At 38.1% G+C, this 21,524-nt stretch overlaps 1 protein-coding gene across 3 annotated transcripts in view; it reads right to left on the reverse strand.

Annotated features, from left to right (window-relative positions):
- Window positions 1-21,524, reverse strand: part of slc2a9l2 (solute carrier family 2 member 9, like 2) — a 92,290-nt gene that overhangs the window by 58,429 nt on the left and 12,337 nt on the right. For all 3 annotated transcript variants that reach the window (XM_018700286.2, XM_018700288.2, XM_018700289.2), the window contains exons 4-7: window positions 18,109-18,269; window positions 14,222-14,346; window positions 12,791-12,936; window positions 1,822-1,954 (exon numbers count right to left, since the gene is read on the reverse strand). In XM_018700286.2, coding sequence (XP_018555802.1) covers window positions 1,822-1,954; window positions 12,791-12,936; window positions 14,222-14,346; window positions 18,109-18,269 — 565 coding nt within the window. The remainder of the gene's footprint in view (window positions 1-1,821; window positions 1,955-12,790; window positions 12,937-14,221; window positions 14,347-18,108; window positions 18,270-21,524) is intronic.

Genomic DNA, 21,524 nt, shown 5'->3' on the forward strand with positions numbered 1-21,524 from the left:
GTTACTAGGTTAATGTCTTTAAATAAATGAAGGTGAAGACATGCCACCAAGATATCATACTGTCTCACAGTGTCCTGAGTGCAGTGGTAGCTCTAAAGAAACAAACAGGATACTTAATTTTACAAAAAACATAAGCAATAAATCCTTCAGAGAGTACCCATCTATAATGTATGGACATGGACATCAAAGAGCTTGAATTACCCCAGAGACAAAATTGATCAAAGCTATATCTGACGTCATATTTTTCTACATGCTTCCATAACACATGCACTTTGAGCTGCGCCTCTACCCCATGCTGTTTCTTTCTATGTTATAGCGTTTTAACATTTGACCAGATCACACGATAGTTATTCAAATGAAGTCTCTGAAATGTAAATATGTTGGATGGGCAAGAAAATTCAAATATTTTAGTTGAGAGTTGACAACATAGACCTAAGCCAATGCATGTTACATGCGTAGACTGCATTGCAAAACTGAGGGTCAAGGTATGGGTCAGATATAATAATATATGCACATACAAAAATTCTGGTTAGAAATCACTGAAAAAAGACACTTCAGAAATCGTCAGGTCAAGTTTTCTTTAGCATCAAAGTAATGCAGTGTCTGTCCATCAATGAGTATACTGCAAACAGGAACTGCTAATAGCTAATTCAGCAAACTTTTAAACTTTTTTTAAAGCCAAAATGGGGGCAAATATCTGCTAAAATATTCCTGATAGGATACCAATACCTCCTTGTTTCCATCTATGAGGTAAGCAAAAACATTTTTTGAACCAGTGAGTTCATCGAAAAACAACCTGTAATTGCAGCTATATTTATTACTGGGGTGGGTGTGAAAAATTACTCTGATAGATGCTGCAGATGGGATTAAAATTACTGACCTCAAAGGTAATGCTGAAATCACCCCACCCCCTCAGAGAAATACAGTAAATCCAGTCCAACTATGGCTTAAGAATAAAGTCAGAAAACTTTAATTTTATTGATTAAATATGCTGTATTTTTCAAAAAAATGTATTATTGATTCAGAAAGTGCCTTATGGTACTTCACTTCTTTTATACAAAATATCAAAACCTAAGACATTTTAGTCACTTGCATGTTTAAAGAGCCCTGCACACCCATGGCAAACCCACATGAGGTTCACCATAATAATAATGATAATAATTATTCTGGCTGATTAGACCTCCTCTGGAGACTATGTAAGTGTATAGTAATTGTGCTTGATTAACAAATTAAACCTTACGTGGAGACGGGTGACATCACGTAAATCTCACACTCACACACCTGTGTGGCTGTACAGAGCCTTTACACATTTTAAATACAGTGAGCTGTACTGCAATTCTCTTAAGCAACATTAAACTACAATTAGCACTACTGTAACAGACACTGAATATATTTAAATAATTTGACAATAACCAGAAGAGAGGAAATTGTGTTAATTTTTCTACTACTACCTTACATTTGAGAAAAATTTTATGAGGTGGCCGTATTCTGAGGACTGTGCATGCATGTTTCTCCAAGTGTGAATTAAAAAACAATGATTATAATGAGTAGAACCTGCTTCAGTTTTCACATGGGCGCTTGATTATTGTTTTAAGACAGATTTGGGGAAAAAAAAATTGTGAACCTATCTTTTAAGTTTTGCACATTGAAATTCAGTTGTGAAAACTGAGGTAAAATGCTTATTCTCCTTGCAGACATACTGTGGTAGTTTGTGCAATGGTACAATGACACTCTTACACCTTCAAAACTGTGTGGATATGAAAAAAAGCATGCTCTTATAACATAACGAGCACAAATGTATTGTTATAGTGTATGCTGTACCTCTCTCTGCTCCAGCTTCATCCCTCCTCTCCATCAGCAGGAAGCGAGGACTCTCAGGGAGGAAGGGCAGCACACTGAGCTGCAGCAACGCCGGCAACGCCAGGAAGGCAAACAGGTAGTTCCACCTGGACTCCTGCAGTCAAAACATCAGAACGACATCAAAGCGTCAGACATGGAGGAGCTACAAAAGAGGTTAGACAGAACAAATGTATCTTACAGCTGTTGTATTAACACTTCATGGAATAAGTGGACGCGCATCATTCTTCCACTAAGAATTTCTGTCAGCAGTGATGATTATCATTTAAATGCAACATAACAATGTGTTAGCTCTCAGGAAATAGGGTATAGGCTTAGGGCAATGCTTGGAATGTGAAAGCTTAAAATAGGACTTATAGTGATGCATTTCTTCATGCATATATTTCCTTAAAGTAGGAAAGGCTGAAATTTCTATGTGAGTTAAATGCTGTTTACTGATGTACATAAATGTTAATAGGTTAGGCTTATAAAGCAATGTTAAGCCATGACAGTATGGTATGCTATGTATGCAAATGGCGAATTTGTCAAGCAGCTTAAAGGAACATGGTAAATTCTCTCAACACCAATCCAACTGAATAAATAGTGTTTAAGTTTTGAGGTTTTAGTTTTGGTTTAGCCCCCAACAAATATAAAAAACAAAAATACAAAATCAAAATTAATGCACATTAACTCTCTTCTTCTGTGGTTGTGACTATAGATTAATTTACATTACATTTATAACCAGGGTTTCCAGGATCTTTTTAAGTGCCACTTGTCTTGAAGTGACTTTGGTCAAGGACATTCCTGCTTTAGCAAATGTGATAACCTTAAAAACTGAGTTGGCAGTTTTCCCAGTCACTGACAGGTGAAGCACAAAATGAGCAGTGGATTATGATGACAAAACTCGGGAATGCATGTGAGAATGAATGTTTCTTTTGTTTCTATATCCCAGCTATATTATAGAGTGAATGCAGACTGTGGAGAAGACAAATAGCTGAACATGAGTGCAGTCACAGAGATGCTGTTAGTCATGTAGGTTGCTCCTCTTCCATTACACAGTCATTTCTGCATGAAATGCCTGAGAGGCTAAATATGCATCAAAGCTTGGTAGATGTATGGAAGTTGGCATCATACATAGTCTTTTCAGTTGGATGTTTTTCAAAACATACCTTACAATGGCAAAGAGCACTAGAGTCATTTAAGATAACCTTGGATTTTATCATTCGTGAAAAAATTACAGCTTTTTACGGAAAAAAGTCACAGCCTGGCTCTTGAACCTCCGGCTCACAAAAACTCAAATATTTCAGGTATCACAGTTGGACATTCAGTAAGGTCAATACCAGCTTTTCATGAAGCATGAAGCAACTGCAATTTGAAAATTAGATCAGTTTAAGACATTAAGTTGTTTGGATTCATTCAAAGACATGGCAACTCAAGCTCAGAGAAAAGTCCACAAATGTGTTTTTGATTTTCCAAGGAATAATTTTAATTTCAATCCAAGGCTACATATATATCAGGTGATTCTCTCCTCGTGGCAGACTGTTGCACCAGACTAGTATTGGTTGGAAGATAGATTTTGTTAAGGGGCTGGAAGACTCCAATTGAACTACCATGTTACAAATAGACTGCACAGCTGGGCATGTTTGCCTTGTTTGAGAAAATCTAATTTAAAATGAGAGATAGGGTGGATCAGTGTGAGATCAAAAAGGAGTTTTTTTTAGGTATATTAATGTAATAGAATTATAATGAGGACGCACTATGAGCTACATTCAAGGTTGATTTAAAAAAATATATTCATCATAAAAAATGTCACAATTTGTTCTGAACATTGCTTATTTATTTTATTTAAGAAAAGTGTACCTTTAATGCACTGAAAGGATCTGACAGTCATTGTAGACAGTATCCTCCTCAGCATATTATTATATCTAATGGTTGTGGTATATACAATACATATATAAATACAGAATGCAAAGCTTTAGCAGATCTATGCTTCATAGTTTTATTTAAGCAAATGTGAGGGGGATATTTGCACTTATGCAGAGAGAGTGTAGGGAGGTGCCCTTTGGAGAGAAAATGTCAGCTCTCAACTCATAAAAAGTCTGTTGGGAACTCAGCTCCGTAACCTTTAGTAGGTGTTCAGACTGTAAAACTTTTCTGAATAATGTAATTAACTTTTCTTGATGATTCAGATGTATTCAGCCTGAGCTATCAATTATTCCATATTGACAAGTTACTGTAAATACTCTATGGTCCGCATCCACCAAAATGTCATCATACTAAGGTATAAACTTCTGTATTGTTTGTGTTAAACACTGAACCTCACAACAGTGTGGCAAATTAAGAAGTATTAATTGTTTCTGTGGCCAAGTGGGGGCAGTGCTTAAAGCTCTTGACACAACACTGACATATTGTCACATATTGTATTTCAGTATTTTTGAATAGTACATGGCGTACATATAGATTTTTTTGATATATACAGTGTACTTATAGCTGTAATGTATTTTTGTATATTAAAAGTCTTAGATGGGTATGGGTAAAGGTATATTTCACTGTTCTGGATTGAAGTAAAAATTTGGAAACAGTGTGTTTGAGTGAGATATGACTCACTAATGAATCTCTCATAAATGTGTCCCTTGAAAAGAAGCTTGTATATAGTTTCAAGAGCTAAATAGTTTACATTTAAATTTAATAATGGTTGAAAAATAAAAGGGAAAGAAAGACTTATGTTCGTCGGTAATGCCCATAGGAGATATTTCTTGAAATATGGAAAAAAAAAGTTTGCCTTTTTGCCTTTTGACTGATAAGACTGGCTTGTCCACACTAGCAGAAACAGTCCAGTTGATGATACTCTGTGCACCAAACCACCAAACCACCAAACCATCGGTTTCACCGATGTTGAGTTGTGGGTCATCTTATCTCAGCTGGAGATGAAAGTGGGCTATTAGATTAGACCTCTCAGAAGCCTCTCAGACAGACAAAGAATCTTGTCCAAAGCATTGGACAGAGTTCTGTGTTCTGTACTATATTCAACTTACAAGAAATCATTTTTTTTTTTTCCTCCACAGAATTTTCTGGTACAATATAATACAGGTTGCTGATGTTGGCTGCACTTGCAAACTGTTTTTTTTTTTTTTTTTCAAAGAGACATTTCCCATACAAGAAAAAACTTGACTGAGAGCTTAATCAAGGCAGGTTTACAGCATGTAGATGTTTAAGTACAGGCTGTCACGATCCAACATTCACATAGAACACTTAATAATCAGGTTTGGACTGTGCCTATTAAGGATAAACATAGAAAACCTTAGTTGGTTTGGAAGTTGCAGTGTAACTAAAGAATGATAATTTGTGGGTGCAGAATGAAGCCATGGCAGATGTAACTTGTGAAGGACTCGCATGTACTTCTCGGCTTCAAACACGCTCACACACACAATGTCATGCAAACTAAATGCACGCCTTTTGGCATCTATCAGTAGCTGTTTTTAACTAGGGCAAGACTGTGGGCTCTGATCCCATCATCCCTCGCGATTAAACAAATCCCAGCTCAGAAGGCCCAGCTATGACCTAGAGTGATACGCATTTACAGTGAACTAAAACAAAGCAGACAAAAACTGTTCATTGCTATATTCCAAAAGCTTTGTAGATTTTTCTTTTGATTATCAACGGTGAGAATGCAGAGGCTTGGGGAGCGTACATTGCCATTTCTGATTGAACAAAAGCAAAGGGTGAAACACATTTTTTGTTGTCTAGAACTGAGAGGAGTGAGGAGAATGTGGATTTCATGAATCCCTGGAGGGCCACCACAGAGTCATAGACAGGGTTGATGTGAAGAGGTAAGGTCTCAAATAGAGGTAATGGAAGTGTCAGGTGGACCACATGTTTGACGTATCCAATTATACAAGATAATATTATTTGTGTTAGGCCAGTCTTAATTACATCTCCTAGCCAGTGAGGGAAATGAACCTGCTCTGTACTAATCTTTACCAGGTTTGCTATAGGCAGTAAACATTAATTGCAGTTCTTTATTTCCACAGTGGGCCCTGAGATTTAATTGGCTGTCACTGATTTCACTGGTTAGAGACTAACACATGGTGGATTACAGGGGGATTACAGGAAGAAACCTTGGGATTACATGAGTTTTATGAAAAAATTCTGTTTTCCCGGAGGAGAAATTAAGCAGTACGTAAATGAGAACAATTTTTGTCTATTCCGTAGTGCATGGAGCAACCCAAATAATTAAACTCTTAGAAGTATAAGAATAGCAGATAGCATTTTGCTATACTTTGTTTTTGGTCGTGTCTCATTGGTCTGCCCATAACCTAAGAGATTTTTTTAAGTATCTGGAGTTATTGTATGTCTGTAAATAGGACAAACACAACACCCCTTCCATATTAAATTCTTTCAAAATGAAAATCTTGTTGATAAAAACCTCACATCACCACTATCTCAGCCTCTGGAATACCATATAGATCTGCCAGGATCAGAGGAAAAGCCCATCATCCCTCTGCCTGCAGCTGTTTGTAATGAATGTCACCTTCTCTATAAGCCTATTTTCCTGATACTCTATCTAAAAAGCGATTTGACAGTTGGCCTTTGCAGGTGTGTAGGGCCCCATTCCTAAAATATTAAAAGAGTCGCCTTATATTTGGGGGAAGTGGTATTCCACCGGGATTGACAATTTACAGGAGGTGCTGACATGGAGTGTTAACTTACTTAAAGAAAATGTAACAGCAGGTTTCATATAGCTTTTTGTTTAAAGACAGGTAGGGCTTTAAAATTCAATTACAGGGACTGTATATGGCCAAAAGGCATGCAAGTATGAAAATATGTTTTAAAAATTGTTCGCTCAAACGGAGCACTGCTTGTGAGTTAGCTCAGGCAGTCCACTCGAGCTGCTCTGCCCTACTTATATGACATGCCTCACTCTGTATTCATCTACCACATACACACCCTTCCAATTTGGTGGTCTGTTTAAGCTACAAAAATTTCCCATTGCTTTTTTTTTTAGGGATGCTCCGATACCACTTTTTTTTTCAAACCGATACGATACCAATACTTGGATCTGAGTACTTGCCAATACCGAGTACTGATACGAATACTTATTAATGCCATTACACTTCATACATTTACTTGAAAACATTGAAAACACGTTTTATTTTCATCAGATATTGTTTCATTCTCGGGCTGTAAGAAATTGCTGTGACTGACATTTGAACATTCCATTATATATGGCACTGCCACACATTTTACTCAAATAGAAGTACTGTTAAAGTACTGTTATTGACATTTTAGCATTCAACTGCATCTTTTTTTAACAAACAGAATATCTTCAAGGCAGGAGTAGGCCAAGGCGAAATGTTTAAAATGTCCAACTATTTTCCTGCCACAGCATTAGCCACGCTCCTCTGTGCTAAGAGCCCCTCATTAACAGCCAGCTGAAGGGTGTGTGCAACACACGGCAGGCTCGGGAGTCCAGCGTCACTCATGGCTTTGATCATGCACAACATGAACAGAACTTTTAGGGACTCCCCATGTCTGAAGCATGTCATCAAACACACCTGCGATGGCTTGGCTTGGCTTGGCTAAACTGTTTTGCATGCACTCTTTGCAGAGTAAAATCCTTGTCAATCTGCTGTGCAGTTAAACTGATGAGGTGAAGCTGAGGGCGGAAATGTCTTGCAACAGGCTGCGGATGTGCCTCTTCACAAAGTCGTGTAGCTTTGGCAATACTGTGTCAGTGATGTGGTGTCGGCTAGGGATCTCATACCTCGGCTCCAGTACGCTGAGTAGACGTCTAAATCCCATATTATCAACAACCGACAATGGCTGGTCATCAAGAGCAATGTAATACCCGATACTGGTATTGGTATCAGTGCATCCCTACTTTTTTTGTCTGTCAGTGCCACTGCTGCCCTGCGTACATATTGCTGCCAGTTGTTTCAGTTCCACCACCACCCCAGCATCCACCTGCGGGCTTCAGTGGAGGGGATTTAAGATCTTTACTCATCACTCCCCAATATCTCTATGTAAACATGTCTATGGGGACTGACGAGGTCAGAGCCTAGATGCCACATTCAAACTATGTTCTGCTGCTGTGATAAGCATTTCAAACGCGAGTTGTCTAAGTTAACTACTCTTGTGGTGTTGGTTGTTTCTGGTGTTTGGATGTACAGTATATAACACTGTACTGTACTACTAAACTACAAAGAGCTGAAAGCTCACACAAACAACACACACACTGTGCCTACAGAAATATCAAAGTAATTCAGAATACTTTGGTGTCTGATAAATCCCCACAATCCATTGATGTTTGAAGCTATAGTCAGGTGTGATTGAGGGTAGAGACTATACAATAGATAAAGGCCCATTATGGCCCCCTGCATGTAACCTTACTGGTATGAGCTGCGACAGAGGCATGCTGATGAGTTCAGTGTCTCAGAGGAGTGCGGTGACAGACGGGCTAAAAGTCTGTTCCTGCTGTAATGCTGGAATAAACATGTTTCCCTACTGGGACAAGGTCAGTAGCTAAGCATGAAGGTTAGAGTAATTATCATTTGTCAAAGCTTATCACCATTTTGCACCCCACAACAAGCGACATCTTAGACCGACTCCCATTAAAAGAGGCCTCCAGTGAGACGAAAACCTGTTTGAGTCTCATAACCACAGGCCAGCAAAGACCGCGGTGGCATTATCGTCAGATATGTCACATATGTCCGTGGCGCTCTTGTCAAAATGGCAAGGACAGGGTGTCACTGAGGGGATATGAATACATAACAATGGCTGTGTGAAGAAATACAACTCCATATGATATTTATAAGGGTGGTCTGCAGGTTCAAATGATGGATGAGACAAACCAATACTCATAAATTAAAAATGAGTATCTGATTTGCTTGGACACTCGGACGCTACGCCCGGTTGTAAATGTCAGTGTAAAGTGACAATGGAAGAAAAAGGAACATCCTCTGAAAATAACACGGAGGACGAGGGGATTCACAGTTTTCAGACATACAGTGGAATCCAAACAGTACTGATATTTTGTTCTGCTTTACTTGAAAGTAAAAGCGAGAACACACATTGATTTAGAGAAGAATGAATTGCGGTTTGGAAGAATTTTTACTTTCTACGGTATAAATTCAAGAGTCAGACATCAAAGTCGGGTGGCTTAAGAGGTGATAGTCATTTTTAATCCAAAGTGAGAAACATGGCATAGAAATACATAATCTTTCTTTACCACTGAATTAGATCCATACCGTGGAAAAGACACAGAGAAGCCAACAGAAAACTGATTAACCACAACAATACTCATGCCTTCATGCAGTATATGCATGAACCTATAGAAATTATGGAAAAAAAGGAGCTTCATCCAAAATTCACTGGCTTAGAAATACGTTTGCTTTGCTTAAATCGTCATTGTTGGAATGAAAGCAAATGCACTGCTGGAAATGTGTAGCACTGTGCTCTGCACATACATTATAACATAAAGGATAAGCTCCAAACAAAACAGGAGATGGGTGCAGTCTAGTTGTTTGTGGCTCTTTAAGTATGTTATCATGTGCAAACAATTATAAAGACAACTCCAGATGCTGCATACTCCCACATCATCTTGTCTCGCAACGTCAGCGCAAACAGCTGTTGCTGTGATTGATGCACCAACATGCATTTATGAATCACATTCACCTGAATTACATTTTCTTGGTATTACTCATATTACTGTCAGTCATTCCATAATAAAGCACGTTTTTTTTCCAGTGAGGAGGGATTAATTTGTCCAATCTGAAGCTCCCGTACACCACCAACAATTTCAACTTAAACAAACAAAAAAAAAAAAACATCAATCATAACGTTTCCTGACATTTGTTGAGATTGTTCATTGTAATGGCTCTTTAAGCAATTCATTATACAGACTGATTAAATGTTGTGTTAATATGCTATGTGCATGACAGTAATGACGTCCCTGTCATTTTTTCTAGTCAAGTTGTGACAACAAGCCAACAGCACACCATTAGAATAAAAGCAGGCAGCGAGTGGGTAATGTAGATTTACAGTTTGGATTTAATAAGGCTGCCCGTTATAGCCACATGTATTTAATTGTGGGTTGTAACACCAGTCCAACAAACTCATGTTGTTACTAAAATATTTGCTGACAAACTCTATTTTTGTCACATATAACAGAACACTGGAGAGAGAAAGAGCAACAATTGACATTTACATTTTTTTCCCAGTGAACTCATCTGTTTTATGGTCATTCAATAGTTGTAAGTCCTGTACTTCCATGGGCACAGTCGAGCTCACTTCCACTATCCCTGCAATAATTATGTGCGATGTGATGCTAGCCTTTGCTATATTAATCAAATATACAACAATAAGAGCCACACTGGGAAACACCAGGATTTTTCTGTTCATCATTTTATATAATTTTATCTACCTTTATTTGGAAAATATGTCAGCATTCTCCAGTTTTTATCACTGTTAATTTTTATCTTCCACCTAGTTTTACAATCAGGGCAATTAAAAGTTATCTAAACTCAATTTACTGACTTTTATTTTCAGCAATTAGGCAGGTGAATCAAGTATTCGCAGCTCCATATATATATATATTTTTTTTGTAGTCAGTTTGACACCTAGTAGCTTTGGTTTGACAATGATAAGAAGCTTCCAATTAGTACTTGTATTGAAAACATAAATAGTCACTGGCCAATAATGTCACTGCTTGTTAGATTTCAGCAGCAGGCTTAGAAATACATATATTCAGCCTATGGCCCCAGAAGACCAGCACATAATCATTACATAATCCAAACGGATACAACTGCCAAAGGATATAATCACGTGCTTTAAAACTGGGAAAGCCATTTGGAGAAAACACATTCAGTCCTTAATTTTTTAATACAGTGCCCAAAGTAAAGCGGTGAGCTAAAGTCAACAGAATGTGCCAGTGGAATGTGGAGTGGAGTGCTTTATATCATAGGCTTTCTGCTCACATTACAGTCAATCACTGTTATGAAAATGCCTCAGAGTCACTATGGATAAAATTGTGTAGAGTGGGCATTAACGTGAGAAGATAGCATTTCCTCTCGGTAAACAAGGTGTGATTGAGGATTCCTACTGATTTCTTTTGTAAACAAGAGACAGACAGAACCAATCAAAGACTGCGTGAGGCAAAAACGTGAGCTCATTACTCAAGTGGCTGAGGGAGACATATCGCTGATGGGCAAAGTGTTGTCAGATGGTCTGCGCAATTCATTTGTCCAGAAAAAAGTGATGGGAAATCATTATGTTTGGAGGAGTCTGTGTCTTTTTTCTCCAAAGCTTGAATGTCAAGTCGAAATGAAACTACTGTATCCACTGGAGCTGTGTAGAATAGAGAAAATCTGCTACTCGCCCACACACCTTAGTCACCTTCACTAACTAATGGAAAATTCTTTTCATTTAAACCTTTGGGGCCAGTTCACACCTTGATGTCACATGAGAGTCACTAAGGTTGTTAAGTTCACATGCCTGCTATGTAAGTATGAGTCTCAGGAATCAAAGTGGAATTGGTGTGAAGGGGTTAGGGTTCAAGGATACTATAGTCATCCTGGACTGTAATGAAGAAATGCAAAGGAATACACACAGCTGCTGTTGTAGTTCTACTCTCCTGTTCAGTGAGAGTTTCTTTACATAGACTGCATTTTCTTCAAACCATCTGTCTTCACGTGTATGAGTATATTTTGTTCCTCAGACTGTACCTACATTCCTGTAAAAGGGTTAACACCAGAAACCTCCGTGTTCCCCTTTCTATGTTGTACCTTGCATTTGTGGAGGGTTTTATATTAGCTTCAACTCTTATGTGATCTCAAGGAGTGGCCCTCAAACACTGAAATGCCATGGACTCCCCAGGAGTCTGGAAAATAATGAATTCTTTCAAAACTGTTCATAATGTCACGGTTTCACTTTCACTGAAATATTTACAACCAACAGAGGATGTGTGTGCTAAGATGTAGCATGTGTGGCAACTCTTATCACACACAGTAATACTAGACATTGAAATACTATAAAGAAAATGGCTGGGGTGGGTATACAGTGTGCAAGAAGGTGAATTTTTTATTTGCCTGATAGTGGCATTATAGGTTTTAGGTTTTAACACATCTTCTACTATAGATTTAAAAAAAAAAAAAAAAAAAAACTTATTTCCTACACAGATATAGTGGTATTGAAAGAGGGAAAAACATCTAGTGCTGCAGTACATCATGATTTAGGGAACCATTTAGGTAGGGAACTAAACTGTTAAACTCACCAAACTACTAAACCTAATGTTGAGTCAGTACAAACCATAATGACTGAATGCTGTTGCCAAAGTAGAAATAGTTTTTATATGATCGCTGGATGTTGGCCCCGAAAAACAAAATTAAACTTTATTAAGGTCAAAATAAAAAACAATAAACTCTGTCCAGATGTACAAAGTCAATAAATCTTCATAAAAAGTGGAGGAAAAACAATGGAAGTTGCTGTGGTGGTTATTAAAACGTCAGTGTAGCTTCAGTCTTTATGTCTCATTCTTTCACAATTCTCTCTCTCTGTCTCCTCACCTCCTCTAATCAGCTGACTGTGGGTGTTTTCGATAAACCAATCTCCACCACATTCACCACCAGAGCCCGGTTCAAGCTCTACTCCCCATCATATCCAGACCTTAAGCATTTTCTTCATCCCATCATCACTAACCCCCTCATGATGGGGTCTAATCACCAAAGACTCTCAAGACATCTCCCATATTTTTCTGTCTTGAAGTGTCCTTTCTCATGTCACACTGGCTCTACCAACGCTCCACTTTGTTGTCCCCCCTTTGAATTTTCTGATTCTAGCAATAGTAAAAGATGGCAGCAACCTTAAATCCAACTCAAAATGTTCCTTCAAAAACATATAAATGAGCAACATAATGTGACAAATACCACATCACCATGTCATCTTTAACAACACTGACCTGGCCCAGCAGCTCTGGCAGCCCCAGCACTTGCCCTGTGAACACTCCCAAGCAGATCAGAATGGAGTTGAACTGGCCAATGAACCCTCTCATATGTCTTGGTGAAATTTCTCCCAGGTACATGGGGAGGGCACTGAGGGCTATACCTATCAAGAAAAAAAATACTCTGAAATGATGCGTCAGCTACTTTGCAAATTAGTCAAATACAGGAGTTAAAGCACAGAAAAACCACAAGCCAAACACCTAAACTAATGCTATTTGACCTCCAGTAACATTTAAGAAACACTAAACTCCCTTGAACTGGGGGGCATCGTCATGGATACTGTATACAGACCTGTGCATTACAAGCAGTCTGTACTAATAACATGATTCAGAAGCTGTATACAGGTGAATGTGCACTACAGTGAATGAGTGTATTTCCAGTGTGCTCCGGTCATATGTAGTGCATAGCTGAGAGTCACTGATTGCAGTGGGTTATATTTAGAGTTAAGTACATGTAATGAGGGCTTATTACCAAAACTGAGGCATGCCTCAGTATTAAGACATCAGACTTGCCCAAAGGTTCAAGCGTCACTAATATTTCCCAATAATCAGAAGATTCATGCATGACTGGCACATTTTAAATTTCTGCCAGCAGCAGGTTCAAGTTGAGCTGCTGTCTGACAATTTAACTGCAGTTTGATCTCCCTAAACTTTGAGTCTGCAGGCAACATCACCCACAAAATGACAGGGATGAATAAGCACTGATGTTCTGCTCTTCCCCTGTGATTGCAGATGTGCACCCAGAGGAGAGTGTTACACCTGTAATCAAAGTCTTGTTGTTTACTGATCATCAGTGCATTCAGGTGTGACAAGCAAGTTATTCTTGATCTCTGCTAATTCCCATGGATTCCTCTTTTCCTTGGGGGGTTACTATTAATCAGTATGATTTGTGCCTATATATTTTTTCTTTCCACATTAGCTTAACACACCACTTTAGATTTTATGGTATAAACTTTTCAATCTCATTTGAAGCTGCAGGTGAGATGTGAACATTTTTTAAAAAGTTGTCAGTGTTTCTCTGGGGCAGTGTTCAGCAACTCAGGTAAATGCATGTTACCTTGTTTGGAGGCTAGATCTGTTTAGCTGTGATCAAAGTGTAAACTGTTAAAATATTGTGGTATAATTTTCATTTAGCTTCATATCTAACTTTAATATGGGGCATACCATGAGATGCAAACACAGTGTTAGGCGCCCACATCTCATGTGTTTGCATACAAATGCGTTTCTCTGTATAACTAAGACCAAACTTTGAATATAGTCCAGTATACTATCAAGGTCTGTACTTGACTTACATTGACATGATTTATTTGATGCTGTTGCAATGTAGTACTTTGCTTCACAGTGACATTTGTACACTGCTTGGTAAACCGTGATTGAATAAACTCTTACCAGAGTCCACCCCGATTATGAGCCGGCCAATGATGAGCATCTCAAAAGATTTTGCCCTCTCACCCAAGGACAGCAGCAGTGCAGCGATTACAGCAAAGCTGTTATTCAGCAGCAGGGTTCCCTTTCTACAGTTAAACAGAGAATAGGGTTGAAAAATGTTAAAAGGGTAGAAAACACAAATTAAGATCTTACAAAAATTCAGATCCATTTAAAAGTTCACAGCAAAATGTCACCCTTGTAACAGAGAGGGATGCAGCATATTTACATGGTTCTTCCAGAAAACCTTAAGGCCAGGCTGAATCTGGGCCTCTTCTCCTCATGCAAGACTACAAAAGGTGCATTCAGGCAACCCTCATGTGCTCATCAAACATTTTCTATGTCGCCCTCAAACAGCCAACAAAGTGTAAATACCACTGGAAAACTCGGACAAATTCCATGGTTACCAAGTTCGCAGAGCGAGTTGTCACATTTCATATCAGAACATAAAGAATAACTGGAAACAATGTGTAAGGTAAACAGTGAATACATACATTCAATTCAAGTTTTACAGCAACAACAGACTGGTGTTTATGCAGGGTTTTCATATTAACACAAGCAGTGACCTTGTTTGACCTGAGACTAGAAACCTACAATACTTTGTAAGTACTTATAATCACCTCACAAAGGATTGACAGCCATTGTATATGCTGACCGAGGATCCCTTTACTATTAAAAGTAATTCAAAAAATATCACAAAAAATTTATGACCCAAGCACATTTTAACAAAAGCAGACTTTTAAACGGTTGCTTGATTTTTGGCTTTTAACAGAAACCCATGGTTTTTAAACTGCATTGTGGCTGATGAAAGTATTAGAGGATAGTGTTGGACTGAATAGTGAAGACCAAAACCAGCTCTTTTCTATGTAAATGAAATAGACATTTATAAGAATGACTTGTTGGGAAACATGACAGTTGTTAGGACGCTCCAGTAAGACTGACTGGCAAGCAAGCTGCATCTGTAACCACTTTGACCTATGATCTTTGTATCATAAAAAATCTTTCTGTGTTGAAATGTTCAGAAAGATAGAACATTTACCTCAGCTTCACTGGCTTTTTACTTTTAAGGAACCACTTGGCCACTCTTTGAAGTACTTTTCTTTTAGATTGCTCCCTGTGTCCTCATCTGCTATTATATATTCAACTCTTCTCCCTGACACCTGAATTTCAACCTTTCCAATACATTGTGCAAAAGCAGCAGCTGGCCCACAGATGTCTGGCAGAGAATATGTAGAGAGAATGAATAATATGTTTCAGCCTAATCAACACAGCCAGGACAGACACCTGAGAAATCCAAGGTGAATCTTAAGGGCATCTTAATTTTCTGAAATGACTCAGAATAAAAGCTTCATAAGTCTTCTTCCTGCTCCGAGAGTGACATCCTCATCATTAGCGCATAATAGATTTTTTTGAACGTATATTATTTCAGAGGACTGAGGTGATATTGTAGGTGCCAGGTCTGTCCCTGGGGGGTAGAGGGACGTACAGCTCTGCAGTTCTGCACCAGGGGGTTGGGGGGATGACTCGGCTAGACTGAACCCTGACAAAAATCATTACACTGGCTCACTAGCTGCAAAACTACATCTCACAGTGCAGAATAAGTCATCAAACCACTGCCACTCAGTCTGAGGCAAATTACTTTTTCTCCAATGTCCCCAAACAGTTATATCCACATAGAAAATGTATGGATGACTGTAACTTTATATATAAAAAATAAAAATAATTCTGGGTCATTTTCATAAACAATACAAGGCAACAAACTTCCTTTTATATGTGGTAAGTGGGGGATAAAAGCCATAGTGAGACTGATCTGTATCAACATTAATTACTGCTCGTACTTCATAAGACCTGACGTCTCATTCACTGAGCATTCAGGCAAGATGAGGAGGTGGATGAGAAAAACAACTTGTGCTTGTTCTGAGTGTCACACTGAGTCCACTGCAGGAGTTGGTAAGAATACGTTAACTGATCCAAAGTGTCTGTAAAAGCACCCTGTTGGGAAATTGTCAGTACAGATGGAGGTACAAACTCTGCTTGAATTTTCCTCTTCAGTGGATTTGGTAAATAATGATTGACCTCATATGTAAATAGTTTTTAAGTGAAAATAGTTATCATGTAGGACAAAGTAAAACATAACATTTTTGTTGTTGTTGTCAAGATAGATTATACATGATACGTAAATCAATAAAACCTTAAAGCCCCACCCAAAAAATGTTTTTTAAGTTTAAGTATTTCTCTGTAACACCAAATATTCATGACTAAATAAACAGCAGTCTAAGTCAATGTTGGGCAGAGAAAACATCTCTTCTGGCATTATTTATGAAAAGTTAAGCTGAGAAACTCTCACTCACTAATCTACTTAATCAGGACTCTGTGGGTGCGGTTTGATCAGATTTGATCAACAGTGCTGCAAACATTTAAAAAAAAAAAAAACCTCAATACTGTTTTTGATTCAGATGTTGCTAACCTCCAACTGATGTACAGAGATATGTGAAAACAAGTGTAAAATGGAGATAAAAGCATGGACAAAATCACAAATACTGACATTTCTCATGTAAAATAACAATGATCTCAGTCATAGTAAGGGCCCATATAGCAATGTCTGACCCAGTGACAGCCCACACTAACCACTTCAACTCGGCCCACATATGGCAAAGAATGGCCTATTTTTAAAATGATAGAACTGATAGGAGCAGCGAACAGTTCTTGGTGAATGGAGAAAATGACGTGCGGTGAAATATAATTGCAAATCCATGAAGACAAATCTACACTACCAAACCCTCACGGGGAATCCCTTGAGAAAAGTCACTGTGCCTTTTCCTGTTCTGTGTAATGGCATGTGTACAATGTGAATTCCTGTATTTTTTGCACTGAGCTGACGGTCACAGCAAGTGATTTAGAGAGGATGTTGGTGAAAGGAGTAAGAAAGTGCATAAGGTATGGAGGGTAATAAAAGGAAGTCAGAACCAAGAGCTTTGACAAAGAAAAAAAGAGAGAAGAAAGGATGTGTAGCACAGCATACAGCAGCATTTTCTCCTGTGCTCCAAAAGATAGGGAGCATTGTACTTCAAGACAGGCAATGAAAAATGTATGTATTGTATGTCATATGCTGGGATGAAGGTTAATCTTGCCATGTGTTTGAAAACCAAGCCAGGAAAAGTGGAGGAGCAACAGGGAAACAGTGCAGTACTTCTCCTAGAAGATTTTTTTTTTTTTTTTTTTTTTTTTTCAAAAACTGGTGGTAAAGCACATTCCATTTAACAAGTCTAAGAAAGCCTAGTTTTACCTGACACCTATACACTTATCTCAAGATGAACAAACTATCATAACATTTTGGAAATATCTTACTTAAAGGTCTTTAAATCTTTATTATATATAATGTATATAATGTAGCTTCTGCTGCATAATCAAGAGATAAAAATGATTGATTGTTAAATTTTATCTATTATTGACTACTTCTGGTCGATGAGCTTCCTTCTGTTTATTACAAATGTTTTTCTCTATGTTCTGATCTAACTTTAATGGAAATGTCTGTAGATTAGTTTTTAGTGCTCTTCATTTCTCATCACTGTTGTATAAGTGGGATACTTTGGCTCATGTCTGGATCCTGTAGAATGGTGCCTCCATTTCTCCAATCACTTAACCAATTAGTAGGCAGGATCTTTAGGATTACACGTTTTGGTCTAATCTTGTGAACTGCCATAGCAGCAGAGGTTACCACTGTGAAGTGCCCCAGATAAAAGTGAGCTAGCTTCGTGATATCTGTAAGCCTGGGTGAAACTGGAAGTATTCTGCTTCAACCCACTACAGTGATGTGTGTTATTATTATGAGCACATGTGGGTCAACTCACCTTCCAAGGACTTTGATGATAAAAGAGACAGACAGTGCTCCGAAAAGGCCTCCGATAGCAAATATGGACACTATGATGGACCAGAGGAGGGTGGCTGTCTCTGCTCCAAGAGGTTCCCCGTATCTCTCCACCCATGTTTTATTGAAGAAAGCTTTAATGTACTGCAATACAAGAGAGGCACAGGAGACGGACACATGTTGTCCGTTTTCCATTAAACTTTAAATGAAAATGTAAAAACGTCTATAAAAACTCAAAATCTCAAACCTGCCATCATGCAATGAAGAATGTACATATATATTACATGTACCATACCCAAGTTACGACCCAAACTAATTTGAATTATTTGCTCAGTCATGGGCTAAATATTAAAAATGGAAAGAGGTAATAAGTTACATGAGGAACTCATGTACTAAGTACAGAAATGGAGCATGATTTACTAATTACATGTCTGTTTTAATGTCTTAATGTATCCAATAAAAGAAAAGCAGTCATTCAAATCATGTCACAGACTTAATATACTTAACTGCATGTGTTTGCAGTTTCTAAATGAGATCTGGTGACCCCAGAGAGCAAACTGAGCCACTACATTAAGAAAGTGAATTGACTGAAGCACATGCAACCACAAGTCAATGAATACAGTGTTTGAAATTACCGGCAAGTGTTTCACAGCACTCAAGCTTTGACTGAAGTGTCCTTATTGTGGATGAATGTGTCACTTCAAAAGCACACAAAACAAAATGACTTTGTAGGGGTTTTTTTTTTCTTGTTTTTAATCTTGTATTTTGCATTTGAGATTCATGTTGTATTGTCTTTGCTGTCAGCTCACGGTTATAAAATGAAAACCTGGTGATTTATCATACCACCAAAGAGAATTAAAACAGTGTCCTTATAAATCTAGTGATAAAAGGCTGATGCAAAGTGGAGAGTGTTTCTTTGACCTGATAGTCCTGAAAGCAGAGCTGGCACTGTTAGCAAAGTCATTTTCATTGGCTCAGGAGGGGTACAACTGTCCTTGCAAGCAACATGCAGATTACCTGTGAGTGCCAAATTTTTTTAGCTTTAGACTAGAAAGCTGCATTTGATGTGACACTGATGTGACTACCAAAAAGACTATACCTCATTCTTTAATTGTGAAACAACAAAAGAGGGGTCATAGGTTACTCTGGTTTCCACAGAGTTTTCATCACCTTTCTCGCTGTCCTCACAGTTCAGTCAGCCAACTCAGATAGAGCAGATTAATAATTGCCAAAGATCTTGATCAAACTCAAGTTAAATTAGTAATGTGTTCATTACTATATTCCTCTTCTTCCCTTTACCGAAGCAATCACATGGCTACTCCAGACTTCTACCAGCATCAGTTCTTTCTAAACATAATCAATATTAAATCAGGTGACCCGGACAAATGAGGTTAGACAGGAAATCGGTTTAAACATGCTTATATACAGTGTAGTAACCTGTAATGTAGTAGAAATACTGCACGTCAGAAATAACATTTTATTTCCCTATGCAGATCTTATTTTGTATGGAAGACTGAAAATGCTAAAATCAAAACAAGTAAACCAAAGAGATACAGTGGAATACATGAAGCCTGCTGGCTTTTTATGAATGCTTTTACTGTCTTAATTAAAGAAAAAGACCTTGAATAGACAATTATTTATGTTTTTGTCTTGAATAAATAAATGAATTGTTGTTTATTGTGATATGACAACCAAGCATCCATCACTTAAAACTAAGGCATGAATGAACCGTATTTATGAACTACAAGTGAGCAGCAGTTCAGTGCTTTAGCTGCTGTTATCACAGGGATGGAGGACCATGCAACCACTCTTAAGACTGAGAAAATGGCTTTGCCAAAGAGAAGTCTGGCCAGGGAAATCAGATTTCTCTAATCACAGACCCTGATTATGGCCAACAGGTTTCTTATTTATATGAAGTTAAAGAAAACAGATCACTGCAGAAAACCGAAAGCAATGAGGAATATAACTTGTGGCACCTAATGGATAATAATAGTGGATAGTAAGTGTTCGTAGTGCCTGCTTTTATGTTTGCCATTTACGTTTGCCATCTAATTACATATTTAATGTCTGAGATCTTAAAAGCTATAAGTTTTAATTTAATTTTAATTTTAATTAATTTAATTTAATTTAATGGGCATGCTTTTTTAACAGTTCTTTAAATATTCCTTTACCCACTGCAGCTGCCCAACATTTTAAGACTGGTTCACTCTGGAAGGTAAACCTGCTGTATGTGGGGGAAACTGAATGTTGATTTACAGAGTTTAATGCTGTGTATTTGTTGTGGTATTGTGTGGATTGTCATTAAAAGGGCTGATTAAGCCTTTTGGTTAATGGAGCTTGGATGCTTTTGTCTGGTGCTCCATGGGTAACATGGATAGTTATGTTATTTTCACTGTAATAAATGCTGGCAATTTGTAATTTCTGCTGCAGTTGGACAAACATAAAAGAGGGAAGTGGCTTGTTGCCTTATCTTATGTGAATTTTGTCAAAACAGCAGGAGCAGAGGTGGACCCCTACTGCGGTGGAGAGGAGTCAATGCTGGCTTAATGATCAGCTTTTGTGCTCAGTGAGCAGAGGCTATGAACAAAGATAAAACAACAATGCAACAGCTTGACTATACACGAACTGGAGAATTAGCTGCATCGGCAGAAGCACAGTAGCTTCTGCTGAAGTAAAGAGCAATAACTCACAATTCCCTGGCTGTAAAATTAGTGTATTCATGAATTTTGTGCAAACGAGACATTGAGAGGAGAAAAAGTTTAAGCTTGATCATTTAAAGGATGCAGTACATGATGAACATTTTTGACAGTTGTGCTGCAGGAGAGTGTTGATGACATATTTGAGCTTGCTTATTCCCATGCATTCTTAGCACCTAGATCAAACTGGTAAAACTGATGATGTTGGTGAATTGGTGAAACTGCAGGATCGGTTTTGTGATGGTACTACAGATCAAGTTTTGAGGGGTTAGACAGAGAGGAATGGATGGTGCACTTTAAGTCATCCCTTTAAGCACAGATAATACCAAGCTGGTTTAGTGTCTAGTAAAGCGTAATGTGAAGATATACTGTAGAGTCACAATCATCTAAATAAACAGAACTAACATCCTTACTAACAATTCAACAGACTCAGAATTAATTATTCAGGCACTGGGTAGTTTGAACAATTACAGCTTCATGGAGCTGTAACTACCCATACTGTAAATAGGCTACCCAGGTTACCCAGAAATTTATGGGACATGTGGGAGGTCATTCAGAAACAGTGTTTACACACAGTAATCCCCTAAACCATCCAGGCACTGCTACGCCAGGTGCTACAGAAATGTTTTTATTTTTGCCAAATTGAGAGCTGAACATGCAGGCCCTTCTCAGAAATAATAAAAAGCGAGGAAAGCAGGGCCAA

The sequence above is a fragment of the Lates calcarifer genome, linkage group LG12, assembly GCF_001640805.2.
Source record: "Lates calcarifer isolate ASB-BC8 linkage group LG12, TLL_Latcal_v3, whole genome shotgun sequence".
Taxonomy (NCBI): domain Eukaryota; kingdom Metazoa; phylum Chordata; class Actinopteri; family Centropomidae; genus Lates; species Lates calcarifer.